The 20,246-nt window shown below is 46.2% G+C and overlaps 1 protein-coding gene across 1 annotated transcript in view; it reads right to left on the reverse strand.

The window, feature by feature from the left end:
• Positions 1–20,246, reverse strand: part of DDC (dopa decarboxylase) — an 83,789-nt gene that overhangs the window by 25,593 nt on the left and 37,950 nt on the right. The window contains exons 6-7 of the mRNA XM_087432446.1: positions 10,164–10,230; positions 4,637–4,731 (exon numbers count right to left, since the gene is read on the reverse strand). Coding sequence (XP_087288572.1) covers positions 4,637–4,731; positions 10,164–10,230 — 162 coding nt within the window. The remainder of the gene's footprint in view (positions 1–4,636; positions 4,732–10,163; positions 10,231–20,246) is intronic.

The following is a 20,246-nucleotide window of genomic DNA, read 5'->3' on the forward strand; positions in this document are numbered from 1 at the left end:
GAGACCGTGAGGTTTGGCACAGGGTCAATTGAGAAGGCCTGCGCTTGGGAGCTCTCTGGGGCAGCCACCTGACCTCTCAGAGCCTCTCTTTATTCATTTTCAAGTTGGAATAACAAATCATTCCCCATGAAACGTGAAGCTAATATAGATCTGATTCTGGGCTGAAACACAGCAGGAGGAGGAGAGCTTCGGAGTCAGAGAATGGGGGTTTGCATCCCGGCTCAACTGTTTGCTCCCTGTGGCCTGGAGTGGGACTATCTGCTTTGTGGAGAAGTTGTGAACTTGCCGCCACGAGCTCCTCAGCATAACTCCTGACATGGAATGAATCTTCCCGTGCAAATGTTGCTGATTTGTGGTTGTAAAGCCAGCCAGGTGGGGGCCCCAGGGAACCAAGGAATGAAAACAGGGCTACTGATTTCCAGCAGCTCCTAGTTAAGTGGGGAAATGGGACAAGAAAGCAGCCATCAGAATGCAATATGAAAATGACCATCAGGTAGCCTTAAACCAGGCTCTCTGCACAGAGGTGGAGGGCAGGGACTCGCAGAGTTGGGCCGGGCTGTGCCACGGAGGGGCCTGCAGCAGGGCACCCCACAGAACTAGCAAGGCTTGAGGTCTGCTGGGCATGAAGGCCATCGGGTCAAGGACTCATGGGCCTGACTGGCAGTCCTTGAGACACAGCGCCAGGTGCCCAGATGACATCCAGAAAGTGTTTATCAGGAAAGTGAAATGAAGAATCTCATTCTTTTTGTGATGGAAAGAGCACAGGGTTTGGAGTAAGCCCCAGATGCTGGCCTTAGTTCTTGCATGTCTAGCAAGGGCCCTCGGTGCAGAAATTCTACAGGAACTTATAAGTGAGGGATTGGAATGAGATAGTGTCTAGAACCTTCCCATTAACACCTCCTGCTATTTGTGTGTTCATCCTCATTTGGTGTAAGGCTATCACATTCAAATCAAGGGCTGCATTTTGAGGACCCTGGATCATTCAGAATCCCAAAGCATAATCCAAGACCAAGCTAACAAAGGGTGTGGGGGGTTTCTGTCACCCATGAGGTGATACCAACCCCCTGGCAGCAACGTGAACTCAGTTCACAGTTCCATGGGATCTCCCGTTTTGAAACTGTGCGAGCCCCAACTCATTTTTAATTGGGAAGATTCATAGTTCTACTTTTCCTCATAAAAGGAGATGTTATTAATATTTTATGTTGCATACTTTCAAATTTGTATAGTCTAAAGTCACATAAAATGTATCCACAGTATATTTCAAACTACTAGGCTATTTGGAATAATCAGAGTTTTAATTCACGTGTACTATGTCTGGAAATTGTACTGATCTGGCCTATGAAATACTTTATGCCTGCAGTTCTTTCAGCTTCACGAACTTGCAAAGTTCTCAGAATGTATGTATCATCATAAAGAATGGAAAAGTGAAAATTTCCTAACTAACTTAAAGTAACCAGGATCACCTCAGTTTTCTTTTAATCAATTGGTTCTTTAATCAACCTTGACATGCTAGGTCAACAACTCTTCTCATTTACCTAAATATTTTATTTATTTATTTATTTATTTATTTATTTATTTATTTATTTATTTATTTATTTATTTAGTGTGTGTGTGTGTGTGTGTGTGTGTGTGTGTGTGTGTGTGGGTGAGGAAGCTTGGCCATGAGCTAATACCCGTTGCCAATCTTCCTCTTTTTGCTAAGGAAGATCAGCCCTGAGCTAACAGCTGTGCCCATCTTCCTCTATTTTGTATACGGGATGCCTCCACAGCGTGGCTTGACGAGTGGTCTGCCGGTCCATGCCTGGGATCCAAACCCACAAACCCTGGGCCGCCGAAGCAGAGTGTGCAAACTTAACCACTACACCACCGGGCTGTCCCTATTCTTCTTTATTTTTAAAGACAAGATCCAAGTTCACTGTACTCCTAACAATAACAGCTCCCCTTGTTGGAAGCCGGTGGGTAACAACCACCACCAACTGGTGCTAGCATCACTCATCAATTTTAGGTGCCACCATATTTTCAAGCAGAGAATAAGAGATTTCAATTAGTAAGAGTGGCCAAGGAGGGTACTCTGCATGTTCACTGAGCTATCATAGGTGGTGAGTTCTTGCATTTTTCAAAACGCATGCTCTGGTTTCTCGTTTGGCTGATGAACAGGATCTGGGTCCAGCTGGAGGGCCAGTCATACGGCCACATGGCTAAATCCACAACTGAAGCAGAAATAGAGGCAGTGGCCATCGTAAGGCCCCAGTCTGGCTGAATGTCCTAATGGGAAATTTTGAAATCTTCCCAAGGCTTTGTGACAACTCTTCTCTACTTGGTTCGAAGGATGAGCACTGAGGAGGCACCTCAGGGGCCAGGTGGGCGCCAGCAGGGAGACACTTGGCTCAGCTGATGGTAACCTCACAGTGCACTCTGGGGGAGCAGACTCATTTCCTTCCAGGTTTCAATAAAAGTAATTTTGAGAAAGAGACAGGATATTACAAGGAGTTTCATTTGTTGATAAAAGGAAATAAAAGGTGAAAGAACTGCTTTGTTTGTTGGGAATTTTATTAGTTCCCTCCTGGGGGCTGGTCTGTTTAAACGTCTTTCATTACCAGCTGCGCTGTGTTCCTCCTGCTGACAGAGAAAGGCTCTTATCTCCAGGGAAGGGCCAGGACAGGATATTGTAGCCCCTTATCTGACCAGCTGAGCAGCAAGGCCCCCGCCAGGCAGGGAACGAGAGTCGGCAATAATGCGGGAAAATGGGAACGACTCATTGTTGGGCATGAAATCCTGTCTGCTGCTGATATGATCTCACTGCAGTGCCCACCGCTGTGGTGGTCTGACAATTAGGCACCTCCTATGAAAGGTTAAACCTCAAGTTGTTGGCTCCCTGGGATGAGAAGAGTTGTAGTAGGAAAAGATGGTGAAATCCTAAACCTGCTACTCAGAGTTAGAAGGAGCATCTGGCCCCGATCGTGCCCTGAGGGGAGGCACACAAATCCCCTTGAACGCTTTGCCCTTCTTCCCCTGAGCCTGCAAGGGAGACATCCCTAGTGATGTGTATCATCTCCATTAGAAAAGGTATTTATATGGCCTAGAGATTTATTCTTCGTTTCCAGCACCAAACACCCAACAACACAAGCTATCAGCAGATCAGCAGTGTACTGCAGAGGGCTGGGGTTAGCATCCATTATCAGAACTTCTCACACACTGCACCCACCCCAAGTATTTACAGAGGCCTTTGGAAACTCCATTTCCCAGCCCCCCCAGGATTGATCTAAGCCTTAGCATACATTCAGTGATCAATAAGCAATCATTGAATGAATGAGTGAATAAATGAATGAATATAATGGAGATATAAACCAGAATGCTACTTTATTTATTAGTAGTAAGGGGATTATGCTTTCCAAAGATGGAAACATTTGTATTCTACACCGCTGACCCCCACTTTTCTGGTATTACGGCATTATGAGAATCCAAATTAGTAATTAGAGAATTGATTGGCAGCATGATATGAGCAGAGAGAGGTTTTGAAGGACAGTTTCTGCAGGCCATGGTGAAAAATAATAATAGCATCTAATGCATGCACAGTGCTTACTGTGTGCCAGACACTGTTTATAAGCCCTTTAAATATTAACTCCTCTGATCTTTACAACAACCCCTCAAAGGAGGTGTCATTACTAAATCCATTTTGTGAAGTGTAGAGAGGATATGAACCTGCCCAGAGGGACCCGGCTAGTCCTAGAGTAAAGCTGGGATTCAGATAGACAGTCTAATGCAAAGACTGTGCTCGTAATCCCTGGACCATGCAGGAGCGAGGTCTCATGAAATCCCTCGCCTCTGAGCACAAAGCCAATGCCGGTGCTCCTCTGGTTTATTATCTCCTTCCCAAATCTGCCTCTCTGGATTCATTGTTGCACTTATATCTGAGTTCCTGGTGAGGAGGACCTTCCTGCCCCATGAGCTGCCTCCAACAATAAAATCCTGGTTGAGTCTGAAATAACACATCAGAGCACATTCATAAGGTCACTTCTTTGTGTTAACTCTGCACCATGTTATATTATGCAGCCCTGTGGAGAAGCAGAGAATTGGTTGATAATTTTGATGGCTATTTCTCAAAAGAAGAGTTTTAGTTGGCATTACAGGCCACATTTTACAAATTCTGGAAGTGGCATAGGACATTTGACTGTGCTGGTAGCTGCTCATTCAATATTCGTTACGGTGAATGGCGTGTTCAGTTGCAGGGTCAGAACATGACTATCATATTGAACCAGATTGTATGGAACTGCGGGTCAGAATTTTAAGTTACTCTTCCTTCTGAAATGCATTAAGATTTTATTTTTGTTCCTAAATATTTTCCCACAGTTTTATAAGCTAAAATCTGTCCTGTCATGACAGCTCTGCCCAGGATTTGTGCAGACTGGAAAAGAGCTGTAAACATCAGGTGCATTTCGAGAAGACAAGCTGTATGGCCAGGAAGTTTCTCAACCTCTGTCACAAGGAGGTATAATTTCCAATAATCACTGAAATTGGTTTGAAAATAATTTGCTGAAACAAACCACAACAGTGAAAAATAGCATGTCACATCTTTATAAGAAGTCACTGATAACATAGTGCTTTTAAAAAATGATCTTATTAAGAGCACACCCACCTCTACTCCATTTAGAAGCGGCCGGAACTCAGGGCAGATGAAGGCACTGCCCGCATAGGCAGCATCAACGTGCAGCCACATGTCCTCCTTGATACCTAAAGTCCGGAGAGACTTGTGAGTTCTCAAATGGAGGCCCTGGTCACATGGGGTCTGATGACCGGCCTCGTCCTGTCCCAGTGCCCTTCCTGTATGTAGTCGATCAAGAGCATTGGTTGGCCTGATTTCTGGCTCCCTAACAGGCTCCTCTGTTCTGAAGGCAATGAAGCTGAGGGCAGAGGTCATGTGCTACTGGCCCTGCATGGTGCCTGGCACAGACCCAGCACTCAGTGAATTCGTGGAAGATGAGGGAAATGGAGCAATTGCACTGCTCCTCTGCTCAGCACAGCTCTAAGGGACCAGCACACCCTAACCCCTGCAGGCTTATTTGCCTGCATTTTATCCCAGTTACACCACTTTTCTCTGCCCTCCCCCATCTCACCCACCTGGAATTTTCTTCCAGATTCTCTTGGCTCATCCGTTCTAGAGTCCTTCCCCACAAACATCACTTGAGGAAGATTCCAGTAGACAATCCACACTGATTTCCCTCTGCCCCATTCCATCCCCACACAAAGTGTCGTCATTTATTTTACAATTTCTGAAATCATCCCTGGCTCCTTTCCTGCATATGACTTTTGCTTTCCAACCATATTGGATAGCCTTGCAGGAAGGGACCGAGTCTTACTCTGGACATGGAAGACTGTCCTGTTTAAATGCACTCCTTTGATTTGAACATACCTACGTTCAACTCCTACCTCCAGTTGCCCAGCAACTGTATGGCCTTATCTCCCTCCTAGAAACCTCATTCTCCTCCCAGGCAAAGGGAGAGGAAAATAGCACCCATACCTTGAGGGATCAGTGAGAGAACATTGCTAATGTGCCTGTACACAGAGTTAGTGAGAAATGCATGTGTTCATCGTGGTTATTCTCTCCCTCAGCTAAGTGCCCACTTAGCACGGTCATGAAATACGCAAGCATCTCCGAGAGGGAGCAGGGTCCTTCTCTTACAGGTAAGGATGCCGCCCCAGGAGCACTGGGTCAGGGCCACTTGGAGGGATTAGTCAGCACCTGCCAAGTGCCTTTGTGCTGATTGATGGGCTCATGGTTCCCTTTTTCATGCATGATGCTGGTTAATCATACATGATGCTATGAGGAGTGATGACAATTCTGCACTCGCTGATAAAAACTTGGAAGAGGAATTTCAAAGCCTTGATTCAGTTTGATCTTCAGGATTGAAGAGATTAAAGCCCATGGTTGGATGGAGATCAAATGTGTCCCAAGCATGTGTGATATTGCCACGGAGAATCATGGTGCACTGAGGCCAAACAACCTGAAGCGTGTTTGATGAGTGAAGAGAGTCTGGGTTCATCCCCTCAAGTGGACAAGCCTTACCAGGTGCCCGCAGAGCCCCACACGGACATGGCAGTGAACCAGAAAGAGCACAAGCCTTAGGATGGTATGCAGTTTCTCCTTGGAAACGACAGGACAGCCACTGTTGCTGTAGCTCGGATACGCTGTACGGTCGAGGGAAACTTCAGATTCACTTACAAGATGGGCATAAAATCTCAGAGCAAGTCTCTGCGCTCCGCGGGGCTGTTTGGGCTGGTCCCAGACCGTTGGTGAGGGAGCCCCATGTTCTATTAGGGGCACTTTGGTGGAATTTGAGATGCTCATGTCTGTGTTCAGTTCAGGACTGTCAGATGAGGGGTGAGGGGGCAGAGCAAGATCCTGGGGTCTGAACGCACAGAGGAGTCACAAAAGACACAAGCCATGAGGGCGGGAGGAGAGGGACAGAATCTAGAAGTAGCAGACAGGCTTCTCTTTCTCCGTCACCCCTTATGTCCTCCTCCCTTAGCCATCACCCTCATGAGAGGGAATATTTCTTTCATAAGACATTGTAAAAACCACAACCATCAGTGTTAACCAGGCCTTCTCTGGGACAGACAGAGGGGAGAAGATCTGGCCCAGAACCTCCAGAAGGGGGCCAGAATGATGCCAACCCCCAAGGCTCGGTCACTCCAGAGTGCATCAAAGACCCGGGGAGGGGCAGTGGGTAGGGAAAGACCGAGGGGCCTCAGGAGGCACCAGAGGAAGGTGTGCAGTGAAGAATTAACTTTATCTCAAAAGAGGCCTGGCCTTTGCCACCAGCTCCTGGGAGGTGACCTCTAGGTCCTGGAATACCCTGCCTGATAGGAGTATTTTCCTGCCTGGGGCTTTGGCCCCCAGAGGGTATAACACGATTTGTAATGGGGGCTTTGGGCCACGCCACATCACTTCTGACTTCTGGAGGAACTAGAGACTACAGGTATTAGCTGGACCTCGGGAGGGCCCGGAGACTGAAGGTCAGTCATGTGGGCAGTGTGTCACTGAGCCCCGATAAAACTCTGGACGCTGAAGGCTCGGGCGAGCTTCCCTGGCAGGGAGGTACTCACTCTGTGCATATTGTCATGCATCTTGGCTGGGGCAATTGGCCAGCCATGACCTCACGAGAGAGGATGACCAGAAGCTCCCTTGCCCCATGTGTCTCCTCCCTGGAATAAAGTGTAACCATGGGTATGCATTCAGGGATTTCTGTGAGCCCTTCTGGCGGATTGTCAAACCTGAGGGTGGTTTGGGGAATCTCTGAACTCAGAATTGGTGTCAGAAGCAAGGGTGGTCTTTGAGGGACTGGGTTCCCTCTAACCATGTAGTTGGTCTAAAACTCCCAGAGAAGGAACTTACAGATGCTCATGGAGAGTAGACTCCTAATAGGCTTCTCTCCTTTCCATCGGGAGGTAAAAAGCCATGTCACCACCTCTGCATCTCGAGTCTCATATGTGATCTGCCGACAGCGCGACCTGCCTTCGGGCCCCTCTGCGTATTGCAGGCGTCTCTAGGAGTCTGGCAGGCACTGACTGCCTGAGGCCAGAGCACGGGAGTTGCATGCCCCAGGACAAGGTCAACAAGGTCACATGAGGCAAGGCCACCTCAGCCCGGAGCTTTCAGATGCCTCCAACAGGGAGGGGCAGCTTCCACACCTCTCCCAGCCATCCTGGCGTCACTGGAGGGGGCTGTGGCTGCCTGGCCGCCGCGCTCCCCCCTCCGCACTCCCCGAGTCGCCTGCCCTCAGCTTCCCACTTTCACACCTCCTGCCTGTCTGCCTTCAACTCTCTGCTTCCTGTGTCTCATTGTCTTCTCAGTAAAACCTGCCAGGAAATTCAATTGATCAGTACAAGTGGATCAATTGAAACAGTCTCTCTGGTAGATCATTTTAAAAGGAACTAAAAAGAAAATGCCTTTTCTAAAGCAGCAGTTTAGAGAAAACCATCTTCTGATGTGTCCTCTTGGTCAAATGATGGTGAATGAATAATTTATCTGAATTATTTTAGTGTTTATTCTAATCATACCATAGAACAAGGTCAGCTCAGGATCCCAGAACAGTCCTGTTGGAAGTTGAAGAACGCTAAATATGTGAAGATAGTCAAGTAAATGGTGTCAGAGGAGGGAAAGTGGGTAAACAGGTGCTTGCTACTAATGGGTAGCGATAGCATCATCGGTAATATATACAATTGTCAAAACTCCCCTCATGTACGAACTCTGCAGTGAGGGGAAGAGCTTGGGCATTCACCCGTGTCAGCTCCCTCAGCCAGCCGCAGGACAGCCTCTGTGTTTGGCACCAAACACATCACAAATCAAGCTCTGCCCACAGCCCCTAGAGCTGGGAGCAGAGGGAGCTCCAGGTCAGCAAACAGCCCATGCTGGCTCCTCTCGGTGGGCCAAGAATGACAGGTGCCTGCCGCTGGCTGTCATCTCCCTGGGCCAGCAGGCGGCCAGCCCTGGGGCTCCAGAGACCACAAGGCTGTGTGGTCTCTGCCCTGCAGAAGACCTCAGCCCTCTAAATCCAATAGCCTCGGGAATTACATGAGCCGACCACGGTCCAGGACATCCAGTTCTCAGCCTGACATCTGAGTCAGGGGGGCTCCAAGCAGCTTGGCCCAGCTGACAAGGGTTTGCAGCTGACAAGGCCAATGCCATGGCTGGAGTCTTGAGTCGGCCAGTTCTGTCCCTTCTCCCCAGCCCCAGGCCACGCCTGACTGCCTTCTGCCAGCTGTTCTTACAGATGTCTGCCACAGGTCATAAATGGTGGAGCGAAAACCCGTGTGGATGGGCAAATCTACACCCTCAGCCACTTGGCAGGGCTGGTCATGGGCACCACCTTCCTCGTAGCACGAGTGATACACTACCTTTGTCTCACACACTTTCCGTGCATTAATTCATCCTCTAAAGAGCCCTGTGAGGGAAGTGTTTCATTTTACAATTACAAGTGTTGTTTTCCTCTCCGTTTACAGATGGGGAAATGAAGCTCAGAACTGAAGGCACGTGGCTTTAAGCGGTGGGCCTGGGCTGCGCCACAGCTGCTCTGTGACCGGGGCTGTTACCCCAGGGCTCTCGGCATGGGAGAAGAGGGTCCCCTCTCCCAGGTATGACCACAGGTGGACCCCGGGTTAGGAGAGGAGAGAAACGTGCTGGGTTTATGCAGACCGGCAGTGAGCCAGCGCCAGCAGTTACCATGATATCTGGCACAAGCCACAAATGTGCGATCTGAGGGCCTGAACAGCCTCCGGGTGACACCCAGACCGTTCAGATGATCAGCTCCACCGTCTCGTAGCAGCAGCTGTGGGAGTGGAGTGTTCCCACTCCCTGAGTGACAGAGAAAGGGGAGGTCCGTGAGCCGGTGCCACTGCCTAAGGAGAGGTCTCAGTCACAGAAAGCCCTCCCAGGTCTGCTGAGTTTCCGGAGCCACATGTTAAAGGGGAAACTTTAGGAACATAGCTGCTTATTCACATTTTACCTTTTGAAAACATTGAATTCTCATCTCTATGAGAAAACCTAAGGGCTCTAAGTGAGGGAGGAGGTGAGAGGGGCCCAGTAAAACACATAGAGCGCAGTCTCCTTTGGAGAGATCCAGGTTTTTTGTATTGATTTGCTTAATCACTTTAAGCAATTTGCTTAACTACATTCAGTAATTCCAAGAAGGCTAAAAAAGATACGCCAGAAGACAATTTTAGGACAGATAATTCTCACGTGGTGCATGTACACCAGCCTCATGTGAGGGTGCTTGCTCTAAGAGTCTGAAGAATTTATTCTCCTCAACGGGGCAACAGAGCCTGGCAATCTGATATCACTGTCTGACATATATTAGCCCAATTAGATTAGTCCAAATTCTGAGTTTGTGAAGATTAAGCTAATGGGGTTTGTGTTACTGCAAATACAAGGAAAGTTTGGCAAACCAGCATAATATCAAGTTTTATTATGTTAATATTATAATATATTTTTATTAATATATAATTATATATAAATATATATATATTAATATATATTATATTATGACACATGATATACTATAATGTTAGGTTGATATTATGGAGGAGGAGAGCCCAAAGAGGAAGGTCTACCAAAGTTCCTACATATTGAGAACATTTTCCAAAAGAAAATTTAATTCGATACTTACAGATAGGACCCACTTCTAAGAGATTGTCAAAGGAGCAGCAAGATGTGGTCCCCAGGGTAGCCACCACCTGTAGAGTGAAAAGCAGACCTCCTTTTCAACTCCCACGTCTTAGTCACTCCCGTAACCTCCACCTGCACAACCATGGCCCCCCCCGGGGGGGGGCAGAGACTCTAATGTGGTGCTCAGTGAAGTCTGCTAGATGGAGAGGGAAATCTGTGAATGCATATTTAATATTTGCATGGAAGCACCATACGGGTTGAGAGAAACAGATCTGCTGACAGAAAACTAGGCTGTGCTTAGAAACAGCGTTTGCACAAGATTTCCGTGGGGCGCAGGGGCAAAAATGAAGCCCTAGACCACATGGGCAGCGTTTCCTGTGCTCTGCTTGATTCATGGAAGTACATATAATGACTATAAGATTACCATTCCTTCCATGAAGTATAAAGTCTGCGTTTTTTTCTTAGTTTGGTGTATGTGTGCGCACAGAGTGCAGAGCAAGCACACCGGCAGTAATACGCATGCCAGCAGGGCTGGTCCTGCTCAAGACATTGTAGAATGTGCTTCTAGAACAGCCTTTGGGGTCAATTCAGAGCCACCCCAAGAGTTTGACCTGCAGTATCACTCACTGGCTTTCATCTGCTGCCTTTCTCTCTCTGAACCATACTGTTCCCAAAGATTAACCCCAACTCTCAAAAGATGAAGATTGCTCTCCTAACGAGATCCATCAGAAAGCCCTACCGAGGTTGAAAATAACTCTTAGAGGGGTGTTCTGAGAAAGCGTTCTGCGCTGTTGGTCTGGGGACTGCGGCCCCAGTATTCCGGGGCTGGCTCTTGCTCTCTGAGAACCTGGTAGCACTGTGATAACACGTGCACAACCTGACTTGTGTCGTTCCCACACACGAGGCTGTCTCTCCCTCTAGACACACGAAGCTCTTGAAACCAGGGTCTGCGTCTTCTTTCTTTGTATTGCTAGGAATTTTCACTTTGCTGCACACGGAATAGGTGCTGAAACACGTGCGGAATGCAAACTCTCTCCAAATGGTCAAAAAGCCTATTATGTTTACAAAACCAACAAGCCTAATCGATTTACGATGCCGGGTGCTGTCTGGATCATGAAATTTCTCCTTCCATGTGACGAGCGTGAAACTTCATTCAGTCTGGGCAGTCTTTATCGAGGCCCCACTAAGACCACAGCAATGCTACGTGCCCTGAGAATGGAGATGGAGAGGTGAAAGACTCAATCTAGTAAACTTGAGAACCGGGTTGGAGGCCTTTCTGGTTCCATTTCACTTACAACCACTTGACTTTGACTTGAAAATCAAATGCGCCTCTCAGAGAGAGTGAAGTGCTCTTGCCAGGGGGACATCATATCCGCCCTCTGGTTGGCTCAGCTGACAGGCCCCGGCCCTCTGCTCGCACAGTCACCTGGACTGGAGAGTGGTCCTGGTTGGGGACTAGAGTTGTCCCCTGCCCAGTGGCAGGAGGTGGTTCCAGAGCAGGTCCCGGCTGCACTCTGGCAGGGCTCAGCTATCAGTGGGGTGTCACCAAGGGGACTCAGGCTCCCAAAGGGGTTTGTCTCAGGAGCAGCAGGTACAATGTTTTAAAATGTTTTATTCTTATTCAGGTATGGCAAGGTCAACAGCTCAGGAGGCTATTGCCATTGAAAAAACAGCATGTTATCCTTGCAGCTCCCAAGAGGAGGGGACATACAATTCCACGCAAGGCCACACAGGGAAGCACCAGGGTGGATTGGGAGGCAGAAGGAGTGAGGGGAAACTGTGGGCAAGAGCCTTTACTGGAGTTTCCGCAGGAAGGAATGGGTGAGGCAGGGTAAGCAGGCTTAAGATTGGCTAATGTGAATTGTTTCAGCGGGCTGTGGGGTGTGGGGCCGTCCCTGGTTGTCTGGTACCTGCCTTGGGGTGATCGGGGCAGATGGATAGTGGCCTGGAATGTAATAGCCTGATACAGGACGCAGTGGGCCAGATGGGCTCTGCGTTGCTTGGTTTGCGTACGAAAGTCTCACTTGCAGGCCCGTCCTTTACTAACTCTAGGAATTGGCTCGCCTGGGGAGGCACAGTCCCTCCAGAGTCAGCAGGGCTCCTGAGATGTCAAAGCATCAGAAATACAGAAAATAAAAAGGCACGATGAAGACACAGACAATTAAGCCAAGCACTTGGGACAAAAAGAGCTGGGTTGGAGGCCCAGCTCTGTGTCACACTGGCATCACACAGGGCACCTCACGTGGGCCCTGCCCAGTCTGTGAGGTCTCAGTAGTTTCAGCTCCGCGCCTCCACTCCTTCCGTGGCGCCCTCGGCCCCCTTCCTCTTCACCTCTGTGCGCGCCCTCCCCATTTCAAGCTTCAAGCATTCTCCACACTTGCTACATTTTGACAAGATGAGACATTTAATGGGAATTCAAGTCAGCGTGGTATTTTTCTCTGGTATTTGCGATTTCTTCCTGATACATAACTAAATACCAAAGTGCTTTGTCTAAGGCGCCTGGCTTAGTGGGTAGAGCATGGGACTGTTAAGATGCTTTGTCTATGTTCTTAAAAGAATAGTAAAAATTATGTAGTTTAGAAAAACCACAGGATGATTCAACCACTGAATATTGCTTGCAATTCATTTTCTTCATCTTCAGAGTCTCTTAGGAATGACATATCTGTAGGTCGGCAATTCCTTCAGTATCATCTCATCTTCCTCAGTTAAATTCGAATTGAATTAAATGCAATAACTTCTGTTTTTAAAAGTACACATATATTAAATATCCTTTTATTTGTTTTAATTTTTTTCCCCCCAAAGCCCTAGTAGATAGTTGTACGTCATAGCTGCACATCCTTCTAGTTGCTGTATGTGGGACGCGGCCTCAGCATGGCCGGAGAAGCGGTGCGTCGGTGCACGCCCGGGATCCCAACCCCGGCCGCCAGCAGCGGAGCGCACGCACCCAACCGCTAAGCCACAGGGCCGGCCCTAAATATCCTCTTGTTAAAATTATTTTCTGCCTATTACTGTGTGCACAGAAGAGTGTCTAAAATGATGTTCAACAAATATTAATACTGCTTATCTCTTAAGATGAGATTTTGGTTAACATAAACCTTTATTCTTAGATTTTTGTGTGATTATTGATGTCTTTGCTCTGGGCATGGAGCATATTTATAAAAACAATAAAATCCTGCCTTGTCCTTGGAGTGGCCTTCGTTGAACATAAGAATAGGTGATATTTTCCAAGGACCTGTTCTGCCAGGCCTGGCGCTGGGAGCTTTACAGATATTATATTCAGTCGTCACAACAACCTTACAAGATGTGTGTATGATCCCTACTTTACAGTTGACCTAAGTGAGACCCCCTAAGCTGGGTCCTTCAGGACAGACAGGAGCAGACCAAGATGTGAACCCAGGTGTGGTTAGCACTTCTTGTCCTGCCAGTTAAATGACCCAGTGCCCAGGGCCATGCCAGAGGCCTTTCCAACCAACCCAAGCCCTTGGCAGCCCACAAGGGAGGCCCATGGGAGAGGGTAGTGATCCAGGCTCTCAGCAAGGATGTGCCAGGCTGGCGAGGTGGCAAGGCCCTCCCTGTGTGCTCAGTGTTCTAGATGACTAAGAGTCAGCTTGTCCTAATTCTCAGAAGCCACTTTAAAGCCCAGCACCTGCTCTGCTCGGGGCTCTGATTACCCCAGCTCAGCTCAGTGACGCTAACCTGATTTCAGCCGCTCTGCAGAGGCATAATCAAATTTGTGCAGGAGGAGGGAGGGAGGGAGGGGGACGGTGCAGGCGCCCCATCTCCAAGAGCCCGCGGCGGCATTCCTACTGCCCAGTACGCATCCCCTTCTGGAGGCAGAGCCTCCTCTCCTGCCTTCCTTCCTGTCAACCGGCCTGCTTTGCTCAGATATGCGCCTCGCAGGCAAAGCCCTCTGCCTTTGGCCTGACCTTATCAAGTAGAGAAGATGAATATCACAAGGAAGAAAGGGAAACTGTCACAAGCCCCAAGCGAGTTCATGGAGGGGCAGAGATTCAGCTTTCTCCCTTCAAACTTGCCAAATGTGCCCCTTGCTGTCAGCAGTGGGTCTTGAAGTTTGAGGGGTCTGCAACCCCTTTGGGAATGTAGTGAAGGCTAAGGGTCTGCATCTCAGAACTGTGCATAGAGTGATTATGCGTGTGCAGAATTATAACCACTAGATATACAGTTTCAACGGAACAACAGGGCAATAAGGCAAAGGGAAAGCTACAGCCCCTACCGGTCTGGGCGGGCCTCTCTTTGGCTTCACTGTCTCTTGGCTGCCTGTTTAAACTAACAAACCGGCTGCAGCTCCTTGACTATGCTGTGATATTGCTCTACCTCTGCAGTACTCTTTTCTTCAACAAGAAAGGCACGTCCCTCATGAGCGCTGCCTGCATACCCTCTAGGGCAGGGCTTATGTGTTATCTGTTAGTGAAAGCCTTCCCTGATCCCCTCTACAGAGCTAAGCGCACGCACCCTCTACCCCTCATCTGCGTGCATAGTTCTCATCAAATGGTGCAAAGATTGGGGAACACATTTGTCTTCCCGCTAAGAACTGTCCCATGAAGAAGGGGACCATGGCTCTTTACAAAGCCCCAGGGGCTGGCACAGGAGGTGGTCTGAAGGAAACATATTTGATAAGGTAGGAACGTGTGCATGGATGAGCCAGGAAACTTCCCTCTACTCCAAAACACAGGACTGGCCCTTGTCTGTGGTTTCTGTCAGCAGAATGTCACAGATGCCCCAAATATATTCCGGAATTTTGGTCTTTAGAGCAAAATTCCAACAGTGGTGCATTCAATGAGTGCCCCACCTTCTTTTAAAAAAATAAAAATTTGGGGGCCGGCCCCTTGGCATAGAGGTTAAGTTCAGTGTGCTCTGCTTCAGCAGCCTGGGTTCGTGGGTTTGGATCCCGGGCATGGACCTACACCACTCATCAGTCATGCTGTGGCGGCAACCCACATACAAAATAGAGGAAGATTGGCATGGATGTTATCTCAGGGCAAATCTTCCTCAAGCAAAAAAAAAAAAAATACGAAGATTGGCAACAGATGCTATCTAAGGGAGAATCTTCTTCAGCAAAAATAAATGAGTAAATAAATAAAAATTTGGTTTTGTTGCTCTGGATAAAGGTGTGGTCTTCTCTTCAATACTTGTCTCTCTCCTTCTCACCTGGCTTCTTCACTTGAGCATATAAATATCATCAGTCTCTCATTTCAGCACACCTTCCGTTGTCCCACCCTTACAGCCACTGCCTATTTCTCTCCTTTCCTTCACAGGCAACTTCTTTACAAAGAAATCTATTCCTCCATTTCTCATTCCTTCATTAGCTCAGTGGGATCTGAATTTCACCCCGGCCACCCTAGTAAACCTACTTCTATGAAGTTCACCAATTACCTCCTCTTAGCAAAACAAATAAGGCATCTGTCAGTCCTAATATCACTCAGCATCTCCTGCCTTCAGGACACTATCCTGTGGGGCTTGGATCCCCCACCTCCCTGATTCTCTTTCTCAGTTTCCTTCCTGGGCTCCTCTCTCTCGACCCATCTTTAACTGTTGGTGTTCTCTCCTAGGCCTCTTCTCTCAAGCAGACCCCGTGGGCTGCCCCATCATTCCCAGTGACATTGGAACCACCCAAACTCATCTGTGTGTCTGGTTCAGACCTCTCTTCTTATGTGAACTCAAGTATCTTGGGTGACATCTCTGCTTAGATGTGCAAACCTTCAACTTGTATGAGAATGAGCTTATCATCTTCTCTCCCAAGCCTGTGCTCCTTCTCTTTCTTAGCTCTCTCTATATCTCATATCTCAAGGAATGGAATAGCAGAACCATCTAAGGGAGAGATGTGGAAGTCATTCTGATCTCCTCCTTCACTTCCTGCATTCAATTAGTTACCAATTCCTTCGTCAATGTTTCTCAAATCCATTCCTTTCATGTCATATCCATTGCCATGATTTTCATTCACACCCTCACAATCCTCAACTAATTGTCACAGAGGATTTAATCTCTCTGCTTCTTGTCTCGCCTCTCACCAATCTCTCCATCACACCAACCATCCTTAATCATTTTTTTTGCCCTGACACACGTGATGAGTAACTTTTACATCATAAATACACGCCCACAGGCAAATCCAGATTCTGATAGGACTCAATGAATATTTTTCAAATAAGTAACGTTCTAAAATAATTCATAATCTCTACACATGTTGCCCGTTAATTGCTAATGACCACTCATAATGGCTGAAGGATCAGTAAGATAGGCCATGAGAGTGACAGCAGCTCCACTTCCCCCGTTCCCACCCAAATAAAGCCATTCAAATGTGTCAAATGTGCAATGTTATGTTTATAGGGTAACTTCGAACTGATGCAAACTGAAAAAAATCACCCCAATTTTAGGCCTTTATTAAAATGGACAACTTGAGGCACATTTCACTATGAAGCTCTATGTGCCAGGGCTTCACAGCCCCATAATGTGCCCCTCGGCACAGTGAAAATACAAATATGGTCGTGGCTCTCTTCAGCCTAAAACTCCTTCAGTGACTGCACACTGCTCTTGCGGAAAAGCCCATCATCATCATGTGCTGGTCCCTGCATGGCCTCCTCACCGCCCACCTCCTACATCCCGCCATTCACCTCATCTCCAGGCAATGAAGACCCTCACAGTTGCTCAGACCTGCCAGTGGCTCTCTCCCTGCCCTTCTAAGGACAGCAGTGCGATGCAGTGATTGAAACAGGAGCTTTGGAATCACATCACAGCGCAACCTGCCCACTTTACTGCCTTCACAAGTTCTGAACTCTCTCTCTGCGTCAGTTGGCTGGGATACAGTAGATTGTCATTGCTATTTCCTTTCACTAGAAGCCTTTTTTTGCCTAAGCTGCCCCCACACCCCTTCTCTTGACCTCCATCCCTCACTCTTTCAAGACTATTGCTCCTGTGGCAACTTTTCCCTGACCCTATCTTCCCACAGTGAAATTGCTGAGATTGCTTCTAGCACAGATCACACTGTACTTTGTTGCAAACGACCGTTCACTTAACGTCTCCATCTAGCCAATAAGATCCTTGAGAGCCCCCCTTCATCTCAGTACCCACTGGCCCGGCAGGTAGCAGATGCTCAATAAATATTTGTCTCATGAATGACTGACTAAGTGAATAAACATGGAATTGTTGCATATTCCATCATGATAAGCTTAGAAATATAACGAGTGGAAGGATCTGGCACCTACTGCTAAGGCCATGGATTTGTCCACATCTGGCTTGAGAGCCCACCAATGAGGATTATAAAACGTAGTCAATGTAGATGCCTCCTAAACGACATATATAAAATGTCCCAACAAGGGCCTTGGGCACCCTGAAGATCTCACAAATGATGCTTTATTTCAAAGTACTCGTAAACACAGAGGCACAGAGTAGTGGCCAAAGTGAAAGACCACACCGTCTTCTGAAACCCCATCATGGAATCATGAGAGCATTCGATTCTTCTTTCCTTTGTGTAGAATCGTAAATATGTGATAAATATGTATGTGTTTTTAGTATAACTTTTTATAGAAAATATCTGAACAACAGAGATAATAAAACTTATTTTCTAATGATTCCTGAGCACAGACCACGAAAGCTTATATTTTATAAAATAATTTGGAAAGAAGAGACAAATTTCTCTCTTCTTCTTTCTCAGAATCCCTACAACTTTCTATATCGTTGTATTACTCACTACATACATTTGAATTTTTATCAAAGATGAAGAAAAAAATACTAAAAGAGATTAAAGCTATTGATTTTGAAGAGGGAATATCACAGCTGAGGAGGATGGTATTGTTCAGTAGACCCCTGGTTTTGGTGTTACTGTTGAAGGACACACAGAACTAATTAACTATGAAGCCAGGTGTATATACAACTTTAATTAAAATATAAATTTTAATGTAAGTAAAAACTTAGATTCTAATGAGAGAACACAAAAATGGGCAAAAGGGAGCAGGGGAAATTCCTAATAAATAATACAACAGTCTCCTGCTCACCAATATCACCACCATTAGATTTCCTTCAGTAGAAGTCTCTATTTTAGAATATTTTTAATAACTTTTGTAAAGCAACTTTTGAGGTAAATTTGTGTGACCTTTCTGGAGAAGAATATGGCAGTTTCAAAAGCCTTGGGAAAAACTATACTTTTGATCAAATAATTCCCCCACTAGTAATTGTTCCTAAGGAATTACTGACAGATGTAAGATTAATTAATTAATTAATTTTTTAAATGCACCAGTAACTACCAGAAAGAATAGAAGATCGATAACCCAAATGTTTAACACTAGGATATTGCTAGAATATATATGTATATATTTGAATTCCTCTCAAAGGCATTATATTTCACTTATTTACATTACATGGATATGTGTGTGTGTGTGTATTACACACACACATATAGAGAGAGAGAGAGATAATATATAAGGACCTGAAGAAATTCTCATAATATATGAAGTGAAAAAATAAATTTACAAATCAGTGTCCACAACACGATCTTAATTTTGTTTAAAATAACTATATGTAAATGTGTGCAGAGAAACAGTCTAAAAGGATATAAACCAAAATGGTAAAGGCGTTTTTCCTTTAATTTTTATATGCCTTTTTAGATTCTCCTATGGTTATCAAATTTTATGAGGTGATTAATACCCTTATAGTAAGAAAAATTAATACAATAATTTTAAAAACAAAACTTTTTCTTCATTAATAATATACCATTGTTTTAATTTGCATTTCCAGTTTAGCTTTCAGCTAACTGATGAAGAAGCTTATAGCAAACTACCAGTTCCAGAACAAACAGCTGGAAAATCCAAACCACATCAGAGTGAAGGCATCAAAGAACTGCAGAGGCAGACAAGAATTGAGGAGCCAAGATCCAAGAGAGAAGCGAAACTCTAGTGAGCCTGACATTCTGCCCACTACTTTCCCCTCTGGGCCTGTGCTGATTCTTGAGCCTCCCTGTGCTGAGAGGCTGTGACGTGAGGTGAAGGGCCTGGCGTAGAAGCTGAGAGGCCAGCAGGGCTTTTGAGAACTTCCCAGGGCAGGAGACACATTGGAGCCCGAGCCTGCCGTGACAGCGAGGACTTGAGGGGCCAAGATGCCGGCAGGAAAGAGATTCAGAGAATTGCTCCTGAGGTGCTGCACTACACTGCCCATCAAGGTATTTTCTACTTCTTGCGCTGAGAAAGAAAGAGGCCAAGAGGAAAAGCAAGAAAAGAGATGAAAAGCCAAGCAAAATTTTCAACAGTCTGATGAAGTGGGAAGACAGAAATTGGAGTCTAGACCTACCGATGACAAGGGGCCCTGGCAGACACCACACTGTTAGGAGGGCAACACGACGGGAAGGGGAGCAAAGCAGTGGTAGCCAGAGTTGAGGAAGCCAGAGCGCAGCTGTGTGCAAGCTCAGACCCTCGCTGACTTGAAGGAGTCTTTCATTTCTATAGCTTCCTGGCTTAAAGGAGTCTTTCATTTCTATAGCTTCCTGCCAGAGGCCAGGGTGAGTCCTCTCTAGAGAAAAATAACATAACCCAAAATCTCCATAATTTTTTATACACCATGTTTGACACTGAAAAAAATACCAGCTATATCAAGAAACAGAACTAGAAGAACAAGAGAAACAAAAAAATAGAAAGTAGATGCACAGATGTACAGACATTGGAGTTAGCAGATGATGCACTGTAAAATAATTATGATTAATATGTTCAATAAAATAGATGGCAAGATGGAAAATTTCACCAGAGAACAAGAATCTATTAAAGAAATCAAATGAAAATTCTAGAATTAAAATTTTTAATATTTATTATCCCTCACAATTAGGTGGAAATTAAGACATTTTCAGATGAAGAAAAACTAAGAAAATTTCTCAGCAGCAGACTTCTCTAATAATGGCTAAAGAAAATGATCTAGACAAAAAGCAAATGATAAAAAAGAAAAAAGGAATCTTGGAACATTGAGAAGGAAGAATGAAGAATGGAAATAACAAAAATATGAGTAAGTACCATTGACTTTCCTTCTCTTCAGTATTTTAATTTGATGGCTGAAGCAAAAAAAGTATAACACTGTCTGATGTGGTTCT

Source organism: Ceratotherium simum, chromosome 1 (assembly GCF_057802395.1).
Source record: "Ceratotherium simum simum isolate JZ-2026a chromosome 1, ASM5780239v1, whole genome shotgun sequence".
In the NCBI taxonomy this organism is placed as follows: Eukaryota; Metazoa; Chordata; class Mammalia; order Perissodactyla; family Rhinocerotidae; genus Ceratotherium; species Ceratotherium simum.